Genomic DNA, 20,030 nt, shown 5'->3' on the forward strand with positions numbered 1-20,030 from the left:
ACTCGCGCATGCGTACAAAGATATCATCAAAGATCCTCCTATTGGGCTGTAGTAATTTGGAGATAAGGCTAGGTAAATCTGGGTATCATCAGAATAGCTGTGATAGGCAATTTGGTTCTTTCTCATTATTTGACTTAGTGGAAGCATATACAGTCTAAACAAGAGCGGTGCAAGAATTGACCCTTTTGGGACTCCACATGTCATGGACGTCCACTTAGACTTATTCTCTAATAGACTCACATAATAGCCTCTCCCTTCTAAGTATGACCTGAACCATTTGAGTACCATCCCAGAAAGCCCGACCCAGTTTTCCAGTCTCTGTAGAAATATGTTATGATCGATAGTACTAGGGTTATTATTACTAGGCTTATTATACATGTGCATTGAAGTTTTAAAATGTATCTAATTTCTAATTCTACTTGTATTGAATTAAATGTTTTGGATACCAGCATTAAATTATTGTTTTTATTATTATTTTACTGACTCAAAGTTGGCACTGTGCATGTAAAATGCCCCAAGTAGGCTAACAGGTTTTATTTATGGGAGAAAAAAAGTCTGTCTACTGGCGCCAAGTTAAGCCTCTTTGCATAACTCTGTTTTTTTTTTTCTTACAATAACAAATGAAAAAAGTTAGTTTAGAAACATTTGAGTAGGCTTGTTTTGTTAAAAATCCATAGCTGTAATGCTTCGGTGCAGAAGGAAGCCTGTGAACCACGAAAGTAACTTTGTGCGCAGATTAGGCTAATTTCCGCCTATTACAGCCTAGTCACCTCATCGTTTTTTTGTTCTGCTTCACTTTTATAGCTCTTAAATGTTTAAAATAGAGTTTAGGAAGATGTATGTAACTACAGTTAGCTTTGGTTAACTATTGAAGCCTTTTCTCTTGTCAAAAGGCTCAACGCGACCGTCGACTTTGTTTGCGGCAGATACATTTTTGCCTTAATTTTTAGATTTTTCCTATTTCTATTCCTATGTTTGCGGTGGTACGTGACGTAAGCAGTTACCATCTCACCATGCCCTTGGTGTGAGCTACCACGCCCTTGGCAGTATCAAACCATCTTGTTCCGTCAAAATCACTGTAGTGAGTCATGAGTTGGAATTGCGAGTATTGAAAATGATCAGGATAGAGTATTTTAGCATCTATTTAGCATAGCATTTATATAGTTATTTAGATTATTTTGTGTAGCCTATGTTGTTAATTAGCATAGTTGTTAGTATAACCTTAGTATTGTTAGAAGCACAGTTAGTTAGTAGCATAGTATTGCATCAGTTAGGATAGCTTCAAGTTAGCATAGATTTATTTACAGGATGGTACGTGCTGGTTGCAACAGCACGGACTGTATAGTTTTCCAGCAGACTTGAAAATTAGGCACCAGTGGTTGCATGCACTTGGCCTGAAAGACTGTGAGTTCCCCCCTAGAGGTGGAGTGTGCAAACTGCATTTTGCACGGAATTGCTTCTCCAATGCAATGGAGGTGGAAATGGGCTTTTTCCACACAGCTCACGCTGAAAAGCGACGCAGTGCCTTACTCAGAGACTGGCCCCATTCTCTCTTGCGCGGCTGCTTCGCTAGCATCTTCGGATGCCTATCAGAATCTGGGAGTTAAGACCGCAGTTTGAGCCAGCGGCTTGAATTGATATGGCTCAGGCCCTGGCCCTGTGTCCTCAGACACCTTCGCCAGGTGGGGGAGAAAAGTCCTCTACTTCAAATGAACGCCCTGTTGCAAAACTACTTGCGTCACTAGAGTCACTCTCCATTTTAGTGACTCTGACAACAGTTGTCAATTAATCTGTCACTGCGGGTCTCAGGTTCATGCCCCACCCGCTCAGCCCTGTTCTCGGTTTGTCCCCTCTATCTCCGCTGTGCTCTGCCCACTTTTCAGCATTTTTCAAATATTGCCAGTGGGTGGAGTCAGGCTCTGACCAGGGGTTTAGTTACCCCTTAAAGCCTTATCTCTTGTCAAAAGGCTCGACGCGACCGCAGACTATGATGAACACTGCTGGCAGCAGCGACGTTTGTGTCTGTATCATTCTTATCAATGAGTGCGTAACCTCGTATCTCCCCGCTCCTAAGTCATAAAAATCTCGTATCTCAGATTAAACATGATTTTGTCCCACCTTCTTTGTTTTTTGATGATGGAAGCATAAAGAAAACAACAGCAGCTGCCAAGTGTAAAATAACCATTAGCATATATCATTGATGGCATGGATCTTCTTCAAAGTCTCAATGATTCAGCCTTTCAAACGTTCAATGACCTGGGTGAGTGTGTCTGGAAAAAGATTGCAGCTTTAATGGGAAAGGAAGGTAACAGCTGTGTCGTTATAGTTTTTGATAGATATGACCACCAACACTCAATCAAAGATCTTGAAAGACAAATAAGAGGCACCAAGATGGGCATCCTTGCACCAACCTGGATGAGCTGAGGTACACACTAGCATCTACCACAGATTTGTCAGCAGCAAATCTACCCCCAACAGAAGATGGCTTCCAGCAACATGTGCTGAGAGCCGTGGACCAAACAGCAGTGTGGCATCACAGCCACCTGGCCAAACCTCTTCTCTGGATCCCAGTTGGTAGAGGATGGAGGCTCAGAGAAGGTGGCTGCATTTAATCTGTGATGTTCCAGAAGGCACCAGCACCTACAGGAGTTAGAGACCTCACCCACCTCTACTGTAAAGACGGAAACTGCACCGATGCCACCAAATGCCAGTGTCTTTCTGTGTGCTTGACCTGCACAGAGTTTTGCTCTTTCCCTTTCCCAGACTGTCCAAATATGACCCACTTTGTCACTGATGACAATGTGGATGAGTGGTGTGTTGCAGTTGTAACATCATGGGGGGTTGAACCCAGAATGTTCCAAGAGGGCCTGGCTGCAGGCTTGTACTTGCACTCTCAGACTTGTAGTCTTTATTTTTTATTTTGTTTAATTTTTGTATTACTTTTCGTTTGAATTTCCCAACATTTTATAAAGCTAGGTGGTGAAGACAAAAAAAAAGAAACTAAATTACAATGTCACTTGCAATTGCTACTTGAACTCTCCGCTACCTGTGACATCACTTGCAATCCACACAAATCGTACATGTTGCCAATGGAGACAAGACACTGTGGTGGTGATTAAATGATTAAAACTAATTTAGTACTATAATGTACAGAACTGCAAGAAAAAGACAAGACTGGCAAATCCGTGGCCAGAACACCAGAATATGAATTTTTGCGCAAAGTCTCTAGCTAAGTGTAGAAAAAACACTTAACATGGCTTAATATATTAAGATGCTATTAAATTATCAAATTAAATGTACAGTTCATTAATATAAGGAATATGTATATAGTATTTTCGTCACATACCGCAAAATGTGGCATAATGGACTAAGATGAGAAAGGCCAAACTCAATATGCTTCTCTACTTTATTAAAATACATAACTAATATGTACAGGCAAGCATGTGAGCCCAGAATAATCGCAACATGCAAAGTTTCACATTAAGCATTTTTCCATATAGAATAAACTGTCTACAACTTGTTTATATCACTGTCTTTGTCCATTAACCTACATTATGTGTTTTATTTATAATGATTTTCTATAGGAGGAAAACATTTAATGTACAATTTAATGCACTGCATTCTGTACTCGTCGTCTTGCCTGTACGGAGCTGATCCTTTTAAAATCACTTAATGCATAATGCCCGTTCATATTTGCTGGCCTGTATATACTTTGAGTCAACAACAAGACATATATAGGCTAGGCTAGGCCTACTAAATTGTCTTTATCATCTTAGTCTGTTATTAGGCCACATTAAGCGTTATGTTGTATGGGAGGACAAAGTTTGCACATTGTGTATGAACAAAATTGTGTAGCCATCTGCTTGCCTTGTAGTACATTGAATAATAACTATATATCAAATTTGATCTTTTAATTGAACTTAATGTATCTGAATACATTATGCCATATTAAGTGTTTTTTTTTTTCTACAGGAGGAAAACGCTTAACGAAAGACTTTGTGCATTGCGTTCATATTCTGCTGTTCTGTGGCCAAGGTCTGTGCTTGTCTTTTTCTTGCAGGACCCTGTACGTTATAGTACTAAATTAGTTTTAATCATTTAATCACCACCACAGCGTCTTGTCTCCACTGGCAACATGCAAGATGTGTTGATTGCAAGTGAAGTCACAGGTAGCGGAGAGTGCAAGTAGCGATTGCAATTGACATTATAATTTAGTTTATTTTTTCTTGTCTTCGTCACATGGCAACTGTTATAAAATGTTGGGAAATTCAAACAAAAAGTTATCAATAAATAGAACAAAATAAAAAATAAAGACTGCAAGTGACGTCGCTAGCGGAAGCACAAGTGTCTGAGAGTGCAAGTGCAATCTGCAGCCAGACCCTTCTCCAATGGTTACCAAAAGCAGTTGGTGTTCAAAATGGTTGCTGCTAGAAAATAAACCAAACAGCCTGAGAAGACAGGGCTCATTTCCCCGAAGATGGTTTGTTTCTTTAGTTAGATTGCCATTTGTTTTAAGACAGTAATTTAAGTTGTATTGTGTGCAGTTAAGTTATAGTTTTATTAAAAAGTTAATTAAGTTAAAACTCCTAGTCTCGTGTTTGTGCTATGGTAAGGTGTTATCTTTCGATTTCAATCTTTGTTTCCATATAATACAAGGTGCCATATGAAATATTTCATTATTAGATGTATCTTTTATTTGAATTTCTCAACATTCTTCTCACCACTGATAATGTGATTTGTACTTGAGGCTATTTTGTCCAGTGTTCTTTCATTTTGGACACCTCATACATTGAGTGACAGAACACTCCTATTTGTCATGCTATATTTACATATTTGGTATTGCTGGATTCAGCACAACCCCACCTTTCCAACAAGCCATCATATGTGTTTCTATGATAATCCCAGGCAAAGCAAGCACAAAGTAAATGAAAACATTCTGCATAGATATAAAATTTGTGCATGTCCGCTTATTTTAGATATGTGTTTACATATCTCTATTTATTCCATACATCAAGATATTCACATCCAGTCTTTTCTAGTAGTTAAATCAACTTCCCAACTACAAACATGTCGCTCTCAGAGCTTGTGTGATTGATCTGCATTAGTTTATATGCCTTAACTCCCATACGGACAGGCTATATTTTAATCCTTTATTGGTGTTGTGGTGTATAACAATATCTGTTAATTTAACAATCTTAGCAGTAAAATATTTTTAGCCAAGAATCCATTTCATATATGGGAGACCTTAGAGATGAGGAAAAACATTGTTGGGTTTAGTTCTACCTCCGGTAGGGGTATCTCAAAAATTCAGGGGCATTGTCACTAGCCTAGGAGGACACTGCATGGAGCGAGACAAAAAGAGGACCAGTAACAACGATCTGACAATCGACAAGTCAAAAACAGGACTATAAGTTGACCCACAGAATAAGACGCAGTCACAGCTGATGCTGATAGACAATCAGAGCAGTAACACAGAATGAGCAGACGAACCTGCGAACCATGACAATCCGTCCTTTTGATATATACGTTATATATAGTATATAATAATTTGACTTATTTTTTACATTTTCCTTTTACAATAAATGCTCTGAGAAATAAGGGATCTCTGTCATAAATATTGTATTCACCTGAATTTGTGTGAATATGACAGCTGACCAGTACTGACAGAATTTCCCATTCTTCTTGACGGTATAGTGGTCATGGTTATTTCTTTGGAAAGGCAAAATGTTGTAATTTATACAGGACATCTTATTATTAATACACTCTAAAAATGGCTGGGTTAAAAATAACCCAATTGGCAACCCAGCACTGGGTAAATATTGGACAGAACACGTGCTGGGTTAAACTAACCCAGCATGCTGGTTTACACATTTTAACACATAATTTCCAATGCCTCACATTGAAAGCTGTCGATTTTTGTCAGAGGTGGGACCATACTATGGAGAGTGTTTGTATAGGGAGGTGACGTCACTCAAAGACAATTGTGCCACATGCTTTGAACAATGGAGGTTAAGGCACTACTAAAGGCAGCTGCCACTCCGAGAGATGCGTGTTAAAGAACAGACAGTGCAACCCGGATCTCCCTATATTCTGGGCACCTCACACAATAAATAATTCTGTCATTTTTACCCCAAATGCAGCTACTATCCCCTGCTAACAGTTGGAGCCACATGGTACTATTGGTCAATATTCACCATTAACCAAATGCTTTTCACCGGAGGAATAAAATATAGGGTAAGATGCAAATAGGTAAATAAGAGTAGAACTGCAATGTTGTTTGCTGACGTGCATCAGAGTGCAAACAGTGAGAGATTTGGGGTAACCTACAAAATATCTCCCAATACAAACACGCCCCATAGTATAGTCCCATCCTTGACACAAATTGACAGCTTTCTGTGTAAGTCATCTGAAATACAAATGCTTTTCAATTAAGTTTGGACTATTTCACAATGTATGTGTCCACATGTGGAAAAATACAATCAAATATACAATTAGCAATTCCTTTTGAAAATAGTCCAGAATATCCTTACCTGTCCATTGATTATGATCAATGTCTGAGAGATCTACTGTCATTTTTAAATCGCCACGACAATTGGATGGGGTTTTGTGGACTCTGCTCAGTTAAGGAATTCCATGTTTGTTCCAACCTTTAAAAAAAATAAATAAATGCAAATTGTTTTAATAACAGTGATTCAGTTCAATTAACTGTGTGAAGTTAATCATGAAATTGACCCATTGATTGAGTTAAATTCACCTATGAGTTGGTCTACAGAAGCAGAATATGATATAGGGATTGGCTGAAAGGTGTGCTTTCAAACTGTCTAATCAATGGGATGTTCCAGTCATTATAAATCACAGTTTTATGTTAATATGCTGGCTATATCAAACACACACAGTCACTGGCACAGATAAGGGAGATCAAACTGCAAGCGCGCACACAGACATTTCTATGACAAGTCACGTAGGTAAAACAGTCCATATATAAAAACTTATAGATGTATCAAAGTGATAAGGACAAGTCAAAAACACGATCTGGAAAATTAATATATGATGTTTACGCTCATAAATTAGGTACATTCTAGTGCAGCTTTAACTATAGCACGAAATAAAAATATATGTGCGTTTAAGTTACGTGAGGGTTAACGTTAGTTGATTATCACAGACAAACAATTATGTAAAATGTATAATAAACACGAACTTACCGTTAGACGCCTCAATAAGACTGCACTCGACGAGTTTTTCTCTCACAAATGTATCCATGCGCTTTTCTTACAGGAAAAAAACACATTTTGAATTATAATTCAAGTGATTCTTTTCCGGGAATCACTTTGTTCGAGAATTACTGAACCGGTTTATTTGAACTGGATCGTCGGTTCTTTTAGACCTGCGGTCCGACTATATTGTACGTATTTTGTATTTGTAATTTATTGTAATGTCAAATTAGCTTTTCAGTGTAAGAAACTACTTTTTCCTCTATTTTCACAGGTATTTGCATATTTCAGCCATCAGTCACTGTATGAAACTTAATAAAACTTTATTAATCTGTCGTCTCAGATACCTTAACACGATTATGTGAGTCGCGTAGCGTAGGTTGGCCATTTGAGGTAAACTGTTCATCATTTAACGTAGACAATGTTGGCCTGTAGAATTTTAACAGTATTGTTGCCGCAAAAAAAAGTTATAATTCTGCCAATTTAAAATAATTATTATTGAAAACATTAAATAAACTTACCTTAAAACAGTTGAAAGCCGTGGCTTTGCCCCGTTGTTCTTCCAAAATGACAGTTGGGGAGCGATTTAAACATCTTCAAGGCGCGTTAAATAACCCAGCGCTGGCCTGAAACAACCCAGTGACGCAACCCAGCAGGTTTAACCCAACACCTGGTAAATTGAAACTACCCAAAAGTGTTTAAAAAGAAATAAAATAATCCAACAAAATGACCCAACAGACTCAACCCAGCATTTTGGGATAAAAAATAACCCAGCCGTTTTTAGAGTGTATATTTACTTCCCTGTGTGTCCGTGAAGTCAAGCCGTAATCCCGTACTTGCATTGACATGGACAACTAGAGCCCCAGATACAGATCCCCTGTAAAGGCCTTGTCTCAGACGACCACCGGGACAATACCACAGGAAACAGATAATTTTTCTGCACAATCTGACTTTGCTGCAGCCTGGAATTTAACTACTGGTTTTAGTCTGGTCAGAGGAGAACTGCTCCCCCAACTGAGCCTGGTTTCTCCCAAGGTTTTTTTTTTTTTTTTTTCTCCATTCTGTCACCGATGGAGTTTCGGTTCCTTGCCGCCTCTGTCTTGCTTAGTTGGGGTCACTTCATCTACAGCGATATCATTGACTTGATTGCAAATAAATGCACAGACACTATTTAAACTGAACAGAGATGACATCACTGAATTCAATGATTAACTGCCTTTAACTATCATTTTGCATTTTTGACACACTGTTTTCCTAATGAATGTTGTTCAGTTGCTTTGACGCAATGTATTTTGTTTAAAGTGCTATATAAATAAAGGTGACTTGACTTGATTAGTGTATGAAACATATCTTCACTGCGCGGGGGGCTCTTGTGGCAGCATGTATATGCCACATAGCAAGATCTCTTGTTGTGTCAGGAAATGTTCTTTATGGAGTTTTATCTACATATGGTATTTGCTGATTTTCATGGTGTCCGTGTAGTGTGGACATTTCGAGTCTGCCTTGGCATTTGTTTTTGTGAGGTTAAAATGATTTTTCTGTAATTGGGTCTTTCTGTCTCATATTCTTTATTGGCCTCTATCCTCCTCACTGTGTAAATCTGTCTCATTTCAGTTATGTTTAAATTTATAAATATGGCCATTTGTGAATAAGCCTTTTAAACTGCCGTCGCAGCCATTGATGTGCTGCCCAGTGTGCCCACGTGATGCATATTGCACACAAAAATGACAATTTTCAAAGATTATAGGGTGTGTGTTATTGGATCAGTAAAAATGTATTTTTAAGAGAGAAAGAGATTTTTGTTTGATGTTCTTTGTAGCATACACTGTAGCTTTTACAGTTACCAATTACTCTTTCCAAACTATAGCAATGTAGTGTGTTAGATTTGCTTTTTTTTTTTTTTTTGTCACAGTATTTGTGCAGTTTTACAGTTAAATGAGCAGAGTATCCTTTTTAATGAGCAAAAACAAAACATACTGTCCTAAACTGTCCACTCTCTCATATGTAGCATTTGGACATTTTTTGTGAATTTGTTTCTGCAAATGTAATAAATATTCCAAAAAACACTGAGGATAATCATGTTTCTTGAGCACCAAACCATATTAGATTATACGATAGTATCATATTAGAATGATTCATTTCATGTGATCATGTGTGTAATAATGCCGAAAATTCAGTTTTGCCATCACATCAATAAATATTAAAATAGAAAACAATTATTTGAAATCTGTATCATGGAAATTCTTTTACAATAAATTTCAATTTGTTAACATTAGTTCTGTCGATTGTCATTTTAAGGTCTTCTACACGTTATGTTAAGTCTTGTGGAAAACTTTTACAAATGTAAAAATATATTTAAATGTTCTTAATGTTTACTTTCTAGCCCCGTATACTTTTACAAATGTAACCACTGAAGGGTCTTACTGTAACTGAATTTCATCAGTTTTGTGCCACAGAGAAAATAATATAGAGTCATTCCTTTAAACACTATCACTAAAGTCTCTACAGGGAAAAGTGGCAAAATAATATTCCCTTCATACAAATTTTTTCTATCTGTTTCACCTCTAACCTTTTCTTTTGCATAAATTATAGATGGGTCAGGGTGGTCTGATAGTCATCCAGCATCAAACTAGTAGGATACTGTGATAAAGTAGTGAGATTTTTTTGTTTGTTTGGTTTTTCTTTTTCTCTCTCTCTCTTCAAAAATATATTTTTGAGACACTAAGAGAAGACAACTCTGTACTAAACAGAAAATTTCAAAAGCTATTGTTTCTTCTTTAGCGAAGGGCTGGAACAACTAATAATAATAAAAAAATAAAAAACAAAAATGGAAAAGAAATGTAATAAAATTAACACTATTCAATAATAATAATAATAATAAAATAAGAAAATCTGCCTCTAACATACTTTAAGTACTCTTGTGTATATATTGATAAATATGTAATGCTTTATTCCTCTATTTTCTGCTTCTGTCCAATTTCAGACTCGTCCAGAAGTAAAATTTACTTACAAAAAAAATGTACACCCCCCATTTATATCCCCAGTTTATCCAGTGTTGAAGTGTGATTCAAACTTCAATACATTAAAAATAAATAGTAAACTAAAAAAAAAATATCTGATTTTATTTTTTTTATCTGATTAAGATAAAAGATTTTAACGGATTAATTGATTATCAAATAATAAACAGGTGGAAACAAGCCATTATTAATCCAGTCCTATCTTAATTTTTCTTGGTCTTTCTCATTCCACAGAGAATCTCATTCTCTTTTTCTCGTTCCAGTAGTTCATTTTTTTACATTCATATTTATTTTTCCTCTCATACCCTCGGCGTCCCATCCTCTTGTTTGTAAACATCTCTCACTCTGTCGCCCTCATTTCTGGAGCTTCTCCTGGTTTCTCTCTCTCTTTCCCTACACCCCCCAGCCCCCCCGTCCTCAGGGAGCGCTTGCCTGCTACTGTCGCCGTAGGCATGCTTTTAGGGGCTTCATGTCTGGATCCTGTCCTCACTGATGATTAGATTGTTTTGCAGTGACAACTGCTATGCAGATACCAGCAGGATACATCCTGCCACTCACTCCAAGTGGATCCACCACACCTTTTACCCATAATTACTCGCCGTGGACATCTTTGTCAGAGCTACCGAGCTCACGTGAGTGAGCGTTCATGTCCAATTTCCAGTACTTTGATGTCTAATAGTTCCCGGTGTTTTTTTTTTTTTTTTTTACCGGTGTGCTTCAGCAGACGTGTGGTAAACCGTGCTTTAAAGTCAGATATGTGGCACACAGGAAGTCACTCCCCTGTCAGTTCCTCCTCAACACTCATTATCCACCCAAGGCCTTTGTCTTTCACTCAGCATCCTTCCATACATATTTATGCACGGACATTGTGGAAAAGGAGCGTGTAATGGAATTCAGTTCTCAGAGAGGAAAAACAAAGTAATGCAAAGCTTATTTAAAACAATCATTTGGGTGATAATGATGAGCGAGACGTTGCCTGCACTGACTGTCCTTCCCTCTCGCGTTCATGGTTTCTCTCATGATGTCAGCCCAAGCTCCATCATTAATATTTGAAATGAGTGAAGGGAGTTTAATTGTAAAAAGCTGCAGTCCTATTAAGCGAAGTCTTGCTGTAATCTCATTGCCCATGTCTATCAATCGGCATGAGGATCCCAAACACTCACATTCACTGAAATATTAGCCAGAATAAGACAGCTGGAGACAGCGCCATGAACTTTTGAACCAGACTCACTGCTTGGCTGCTCTCGCTGATGGCTGGCGGGTAACAAAGTTTGCATTTCTTATGCATTTTTGCTGTTGATGTCTATTTCTGTCTGTCTCTCTCTGACAGCTGTTACTAAAGAGTAAGATGTTGTGGCTGTTGGTAGACAGCGAGCTGTACACATTGTTCCATTCAGGCAGCCGAGCTGGGCAGTGTGCAGAGACCCCAGCACACCTCTGAGGAGCGTCTCTGTTAAAAATAGCACCAGCTTCAAGCTACTGTACTTCCTGTGATGATTACATGAGCAGGAGTCTCTTTTAGATGCTCAGTCCTCTGCTGCGTTGGGTCTTGAGTTCTCTTCTCTAAGCAGCCCCCCAGTGACTGACTGTCCTCATTTTCTTCCGTTCGTTTCTCCTGCTTTCTCCCTGATTCTTTTTCTTCTCAATTTAATAATGCTGTCTATCTCTTTCTCTTTTTTTGTAGAGATCAGAGAGTAATGAAGACACTGAGGCTGCAGAGGAACTACTGCTCATCAACAAGCCACTGACGGAGCTAAACAACCTCCTCATTCAGCTGGTCAGTCTGTATTTTATTTGTTTATGTCCTACTGTCCATACTAATTTTCCAACTGTTTTGCATTTAAACAATATTTTTACGTAAATTATGGATGCACACGTTAGGATAGAATACATAGACACATTCATTATATTTGTTTTTATAACCTTTAGTTTTCTGCATTGGGGGCAGATAATGTTTGTTTGTTTTTCAATTAAATAATAATAATAATAATCTTTTTTTTTCTTTTCTTTTTTTATCTGATGAATCATTTAATTCAAAGAAACAATCATCATTGGTTATTGAATAATTGTTAATTGCAGCTAAACTTAAAATAGATTAATATTTATTTGATCAAATAACATTTATCTGTTTGGTCAGATGTCAAATGTCATGTGACTTTTGTTTTTGTTTAAGAATAACCTTTTATTTTCAATAAGTCAATTTGTTTTTATTTCATAAAAATACTGAGAAAAGTAAAACTAAACTATTACATGCTGCCATATGACAACAGTGTACCAAAGATAGTTAAGGGATTGAATGTAGTTTTCAGAAAGTGCTTTAGCATGCGGTCTAATCTGCTGGTCTGTAATATAGCATTATTAAAATGTTATGTATCCTATTAATTTGAATATCTGCGGTTACTCTTTTGAAGAACTGTGGTTAACATCCAGATATTATCATATCAGAGGTTGCTTATACAGATCTGCCTTTTTACCTATTATTAAATATAACACTAGAAAACTGTCAGTAAAGTATAGGGAGACAGAGGGGGAATGCAACTGGGACATGGGTCTGGCCAGGTTCAAACCCACATCCCCACAAGCTACCCCCTTGCTACAGCCCAGACATACAGGGTTTACTTAGAACTGACTAGTTATTCTGAGAGTCTTTCTGGAGGTGCTGAACTGAAATATTGATTGGAATCTTCATCCTTCCATCGCCAGAGCAGATTCACTTTCAAAAATCAAAATTTTGTCTTTAGTAATGATTTCATTTGTAAAGAACTTGAAAGCCCTGGTATTAAGATGCTTTGTGTCCAAAACGCTTTGTGATCAGATCACTGAAACCCAGCCTAGGCTCATTGGAAATACCCTACATTTTAAGAAAAACTACAAAAAAACTTACATGTTAAAATATATTTTACTGCAGTTTCCAGCTTTAATCACAAATCATTGATAAATACTTATTTTTGTGCATTTCCTTGTACAATACTATATCATTTCCTCAAAACACTTTTAAATGTGCAAGATTTGTAAACAAATAGATTTTGAAGTTTGCATTACATAATCTGATCTATATGCATGGCTTTTCTGACATACTAAACTTGTCCGGTAGCACAGCTGGTACAGCATTGCACTTACGAATTGGAGCGCTGGGGAACAAGTCTTTTGAAACGCAAGTTTTGACACTCCACAAAAAGAGCTCAAAGCCTCCTAGGAGGAAGCTAAAGCAGCATGGTTTGTTCAGCAAATGTGTTTTTATCTCATGGTTGCTTTTGTCAACTCTATTGCTTAGATTTAGGGTACATTACATTCATTTCAAATGTGGTAAACCTCAACTGCCGTGATACATACAACATGTATTAACGCATTTCCATTGTCACATTAAAAATTTTCTGAGACTGAACACTGGGCATTTTACATTAAAAGTGCCATGAAACATATGCAATGCAGTTTCGTTTTGCAAAAAAATATACTAAAACACTGGACCTTTTACTAAACCCACATTTGCAATGAAGAAAAAATGTCTATGTTCTCTTGTGGACATGTCAACTGAACAGTTACTAAACCATTGGCAGACCCATCATGTTTTGTTTATGTTTGGCAGTGTTGTCATGTCGACTTATTATAAGCAATGCTTAAGCATCTTTGGGCTTGTTGTTCTTTGGCTCAGTTAATAAAGCTATCCATTGTCTAGAGATAATGAGGTCACACTTTATTGTAAGGTCCAATTCTCGATATTAAAAGACCATTAACCATGACCTTTGAAGTTACTGCTTATAAATAGTTAATAAGGTAGTTAAGTTTAGCTACTGGGTAGGATTAAGGGATGTAGAATACGGTCATACAGAATATGTGCTTTATAAGTACTAATAAACAGTCAATATGTAAATAATAGGCATGCTAATAAGCATCTAGGTAATAGTGAGAATTGGACCCTATACTAGGGCTGGGATAAACTATTATTTTTTAAACGATTAATCTAGCGATTATTTTTTCGATGCATCGATTAATATAACGATTAATTTTTCAGACCGATTCGATTTCGATTATCTCCCCATTAATTGACTACTAACAACTTATACATGTTGATTTACATATCTGAATGAAAAAAACATGAATTCCTTAACATTGCAACACGTTTATTGCTCTTAAAATTACAAAATAAAAGACTGACTAAGAATGCATTACTTTACTGAACACATAGAGCCTAGCTTACTGAAAAAAAGTTCTTCTTTCAGATGAAAATAACAACAACTTGATGTCTAGCATTCAATAAAAAAGGTCACCCAAAATACTTGTTTAGAGCAATTGAAAGAATACAGTAACCAATGTAAACTTGAGGGCTTTAAGCTAATACAGAGAGTGCTTTTCCAAAAATAATAAAAAATAAAAAATTAACAGTGGGAGCCAGCAGCCGGTCATCGAGAAAAAAAAAAAAATCTCTGAATGCTCCACGTGAAACTTTGGCCTTCTGCCCTTTTTCTATCGTGTCTAATGATTTTGGTTAATATGCACGAGGGAGAGAGGGAGAGAGCAAGACAGCGCTCGTGTAGTTTGAAGACTGTAAGTGCGCGAGCGCACGTGAAACTTTGGTGTTTCACCCTTTTTCTATCGTGTTTAATGATTTTGAATAATATGCACAAGGGAGAGAGAGAGCAAGAAGCGCTCGTGTTGTTTGAAGACTGAGTGTGCGCGCGCAGCCGGGGCTCTCTCTCGTACGTGCCCTATCATTCGACATCACTCACCGATCAAATAAGGCTTTGACAGCCGCCAAAAAAAAAAAAAACGATAAATGCAAAAAAAAACCTGGATTGGTTATATAACGTTGGACAGAATGTTGATCCGGCCATCGCGTATATTCAGCACACATAAGGTAAACGTTTTGCAAACGTTCTTTAGAGAAATAAAAACAGGTCGACGAATCGATGCGCATATTTTGCGTCGACGTTTTTTTTGCGTCGACGTCATCTTTGACCTCGACGCGTTGTCCCAGCCCTACCCTATACTAAAGTGTTACCAATAATAAAGTAGGCAGCTGCATGTCACAATATTTTGGTATGTGGTAAGATAACATATTTGGATTTATAGGCTTGTTCTTATTTGCCATTTTTTACAGCAAGATCTAGCAACACTAGGTATAAGATGTACCTCCTTGCCTATGATTTCTTGCACCACAACTCTGATATACATTAAAACATTTCTTTAACAACTAGTTGTTCATTTCAGTTCCGTACACCCTGCAGAATTTCTGCAAATGTGGTTGGCACTACCTGCATATATCAGGAGTCAGTTCTCTCATAAATTACTTGCGTAGTCTCAAAGGTTCCAGGGTTGACACAATATCAGACTGAAATCCCCTTCTTGGCTCTAACTGGAACTTTTATTTTTAGAGATCTGATGATATGCGGACAATACAGTGGTAAATAAAGATATCACATCATGCCTGGTGAGACAGATTCAATAAGCGATGACCTTCCTACAAATAAGAATGTAATTTAAATAGCAGTTTGCATTAGAGTGATTCCACTATTTCCAGCAATAATTTTGTGATGTATAATAAAGAATTCTTGATGTGAAATCCATTATTTGACCATAAGTAAGTACCATTTTTACACACCCTCTGCTCTCCATCGCTTTTTCATGTGTCATTAACTGATCCCTTTAATGAATAATACAGCATCCATTTCAAAAATAATAAATCCAGATGAGTGAGACATTCATAATTGAAAAGAGAGATTTACCTCCCATTCGTTTCATGGAAGCCACAAATCGACAGAGAGATAGATTGAATTTCATCACCAGTGAATTTTGTGTGTTTGCCAAGGTTTTTATCTTTTACTCATGAAAGTGTATTAGGACAGCCAGGCGTAGATGAAGACTCTGCACTGCCTTTGAAAAGAGGGTCTGGGTGTTTGTGGGAGAGGCAATAAACAGAAATGCAGTTCAGTTTTGGTTGTGTGGAAGGCTTTGTTGTATTTCGTATTCCATTGTTGTAGTTTTTTTTTCACTGTATATGACTCATGTCTGATAGAGGCTTTCAGCTGATACGTCTAGATGAGACTACACTGACAGTCCATTCTACTAGAGAGAGAGTGAAATGAAAGTGGTTGACATAGTGATGCACTGTGGCATAAAATTCTCACAGATGGCAGAAAGACCAGAGACCAGCTCCCCACCAACACACTCCACCTCAATTCTGTAACCCTCAGAGATGGATCCAGGTTACCATAATCCAGGTCCACCGATATTGGTTTTTTGACAGCCAATGCCAATGGAATTGGAAAGCAGGGGGGGGCGAAAGCTGATATAATTTTTATTTTTAATTCGTTTTAAGAAATTTGAAATAATTTGACAATGGATTAAAAAATAAATGTCTAAAATAAAAATACTTTATAATACTACTATACTAAAGTATTTTTCACAAATAAATAAATATTTAATGCAAGTATAATAAAAAGTAAACACTTTAATAAACAGGGCACTCGGTATTCTGGGAAGTTTGTGTGCATTGTGAATCATATTTTTCAAATAAAGACAAGATAACCCTCATTTTACATACAGCACACAGTGAAAATGACTTGAATATGACAGTGGGTAAATGCATAAATTGCAGAATAATTTGAAATCATGAGTTTAAAGTTTAAAGCATTCAGTTCACATGGACTGACCATGACACAGAAAACATGCGATCATACTGGATGCACTTCACAAGATCTCACAGCTGGATTCAGCTAAGTTTGCAAGGTTTGTGAAATGAAATATTCCTTAGTCATTTAAAGATTTGTTTATATAAATGCATATTGGCTTAATGCTGAAGGCAAACGAGAAAGTATTATAATGTTTGCCTTTCTGTTACTAATAATATAAAAAGCAATCATTATTATACTTTTTGTATACATTTTAATTCCTTTGTTTAACCGTTTTATCTGATTATTAGACAGACTTCTATCTGTATTAGACAGAAATGCTAACAAGGACAGTAAACAAGGGAGAATGTGAACTCAGACGCTGCCTGAGTTTTAAACCCTGGGTTGATTTAATGGTTGCACATTATTTTACAGTACGTGTACTAACATGTACTTATAGTGTACTTACAGTGTATTTATTTGGGAAAGTTCTGGTAACACAAGGTAGGGTTAGGTTTAGGGGTAGGTTCAGGGTTAGTACCTAGTTAATACATAGTTATTGTAATTACTATAATAAGCACATAGTATGTACATGTGCTACCAATTTAATTATCTAAAATATTTTCTTTTTTATTATTTATTTTTATCTAAAATCTAATATCATTTCATTCTCTTGAAAATCAGTCAAGGCACTGACCACATTAAAAGCAAGATGTAAATTCACCCAAGATGGTCTGGAGATGGTCTTGGATGGATTCTTACCTCATTTAGTAAAGATTTGTTTTATTATTTGTGTTCCAATAAGTAAAATGTAATTACTATGTAATAGATATGTAATTTAGTAGTAAGAAAATCAACAGTATCTAAAATCATATTATTTACACTTGAAATATTGCTTCTTTAATTTATCTCCCCAAAGAGAGCACTTTAAGACTTTTCCTCCCTGTTTCTTCAGTTTTAATCCCTGCTCCATTTTATTTTACTGACAGGAAAATCCAGAAATTATGGAAATTATGTAATAATGGAAAATATATACAGAATGACAGAAATGTTTCAATGAATGCAAAGTGGTGACTGGCACTGTACATACAGTACGTAAGTGTGGTGTCTGATTGATCACACTAGAAATGCATTGGAAGGAAGACACATTGAAAGGAAGTCAATGCAAATACGGATACAAAACAAATATAATTTTTTCAAGAATAAATGTGGCCTGTGGCTCTGTGACACTATGAAAGATCTGTTTGTGCCCAAAACCAACAATGGCTCAACAAAACTGTGGTCTCTGGTAGACCTGTTTGGGAAAATATTTAAATACAAACACATTACATTACAAGTACCTTCTGGAATAGCTGAAGATGAAAAACTATAGTTAAAAAACCATGGGTATGTTTCTATCTGCTGTACTCCCTAGTTCAGTAAATGCCCAGGAATCAGACATTTTCAGAACTGTGCACTATAAGTTAGATAGAAAAACAGCACACATTGGCTGCTCATTTTATTACTTACTGGTCATCTCATCATGTCTTCTCTATCAAGTCATCAGAAGCGGCTGAGTGCATTTTTCATTATGACCCCGTACTAACAGTAAAGATGTATGATAGACAAAAGTGATGATGCCAGCAGGATTTCAGTCATCTCATCATTTGACAACGTCAGTTAATAAATGCCAGCTGCGTTTTTAATGAAAAACATCATAATTGTGTTGCAGGCAATTAAATCATCAGTGTCCCACTGTTTTGAAGATTTTGAAGTAAATGTATATGCATATTAAAAATTCCCCGATAAAAATTGCGTTCTGGGGGATAAAAATGGGGTTGTTTCAACTCACGGACATGAAAAACAACTTGGACTTGGCAACACTTGTTCAGGTGGAGCAGCATTTACTACACGGAGCCGTAATTCACTGTCAAGCTACACCAAATCGATTTCACAATCGGCAATGAATCACCTGCGATTTTGAAAGCGATTTTGTGTAGATTGGCAGTGAACTATGGCTCTGTGTAATAAATGCCAACCATTGTTGCCAAGTCTGTGGTTGTTTTTCATGTCCGTGGTTCGAAGCAACCCCAATCCCAGTAACGTGATATTTAGCTCCTAAAATGCAAATTTTACCAAGGGAACCACGCCAAAAAAACTTGTTTTATCGCCCGGAACGAAAAGCGATTGAGCTAGTTTTGACAAGCAATTGGTCAGGTTTTGTTTAGAAAACCTGGTAACCCTGATCTGAATACATGTGCTGGATATATACTACTAATCACGGGAGCGCCTTTACTGACGAGATGTGCATAAAAATTGCATTAGATTTTTTGCACAGCCCTAATGCATATATAAAATCTAAATTTAAGGTGGTATATTACATACAGTGTATTATATTTTAGCTACAGTTCATTTAAATAGTCCTACACTGTTTTTTTCAACAGTGCAAATATTTTTATTTTATTTTTCTTAAGGACATCATGCCACATTGAAGGACACTGCTGTCACTGCTTGAAATTTAATGTCAACTACCCACCTGCAGAATTGTGCAGAAAGATTTCAACAGAATTTCGTCATTCAGCAGAACATGTTATTCACTATATAATCTACTGACCTATGCATTTTGTCCTTTAAATATTTTGTCTAACATTGCAGTATATTTAAATCCATTATGACCAATTCTGCAAATGTCAGAAAACAAAATGTGCAAGGCAGAAGACTGGACAGAAATTCTAATGAATTTCTTATAACACAAAGTTCTCTCTCAGAATACCACACCTGTAATCTAAAACTCAAATGCTGTCAAGTCCTGCAACATGACAGTAAATTAATTGAAATTGTGAATAATGCTCCTATTCAAACTCAGTGTGAATAAGTCATGATGATGTTTTATCATTAAAGCAACATTTGGAAAGGAATTTGAAATTCATAATTTTTATTTATTTATTTATTTTATTTTGTTTTATTTATTTATTTTCTGAGGTCCAGATAATTCTAAGGTCCATTCAAACAAAAATCCACAGCCATAGGAGTGGGACACACAGCATTGGCTGAGTTTTTGTGTATGTTGTGTGTATGCGCGCATATGCATGTGTGTGGAAGCAAGTCACCGTGGTGGGACTGTCTGCAAGTATTTTGTCAAAGGCAAAAGGTGCTCAAGGATCAGGTGAACAGATTATCTATGTGTGCTAGAGACATACTGCGTTTTAAATAGT

The 20,030-nt window shown here is 36.7% G+C and overlaps 1 protein-coding gene across 2 annotated transcripts in view; it reads left to right on the plus strand.

Annotated features, from left to right (window-relative positions):
* The window catches only part of LOC113060110 (serine/threonine-protein kinase ULK4), a 213,504-nt gene that overhangs the window by 163,190 nt on the left and 30,284 nt on the right, over positions 1–20,030 (plus strand). For both annotated transcript variants that reach the window (XM_026228945.1, XM_026228946.1), the window contains exon 34: positions 11,913–12,005. In XM_026228945.1, the coding sequence (XP_026084730.1) occupies positions 11,913–12,005 (93 nt within the window). The remainder of the gene's footprint in view (positions 1–11,912; positions 12,006–20,030) is intronic.

Source organism: Carassius auratus, chromosome 41 (assembly GCF_003368295.1).
Source record: "Carassius auratus strain Wakin chromosome 41, ASM336829v1, whole genome shotgun sequence".
Taxonomy (NCBI): Eukaryota; Metazoa; Chordata; class Actinopteri; order Cypriniformes; family Cyprinidae; genus Carassius; species Carassius auratus.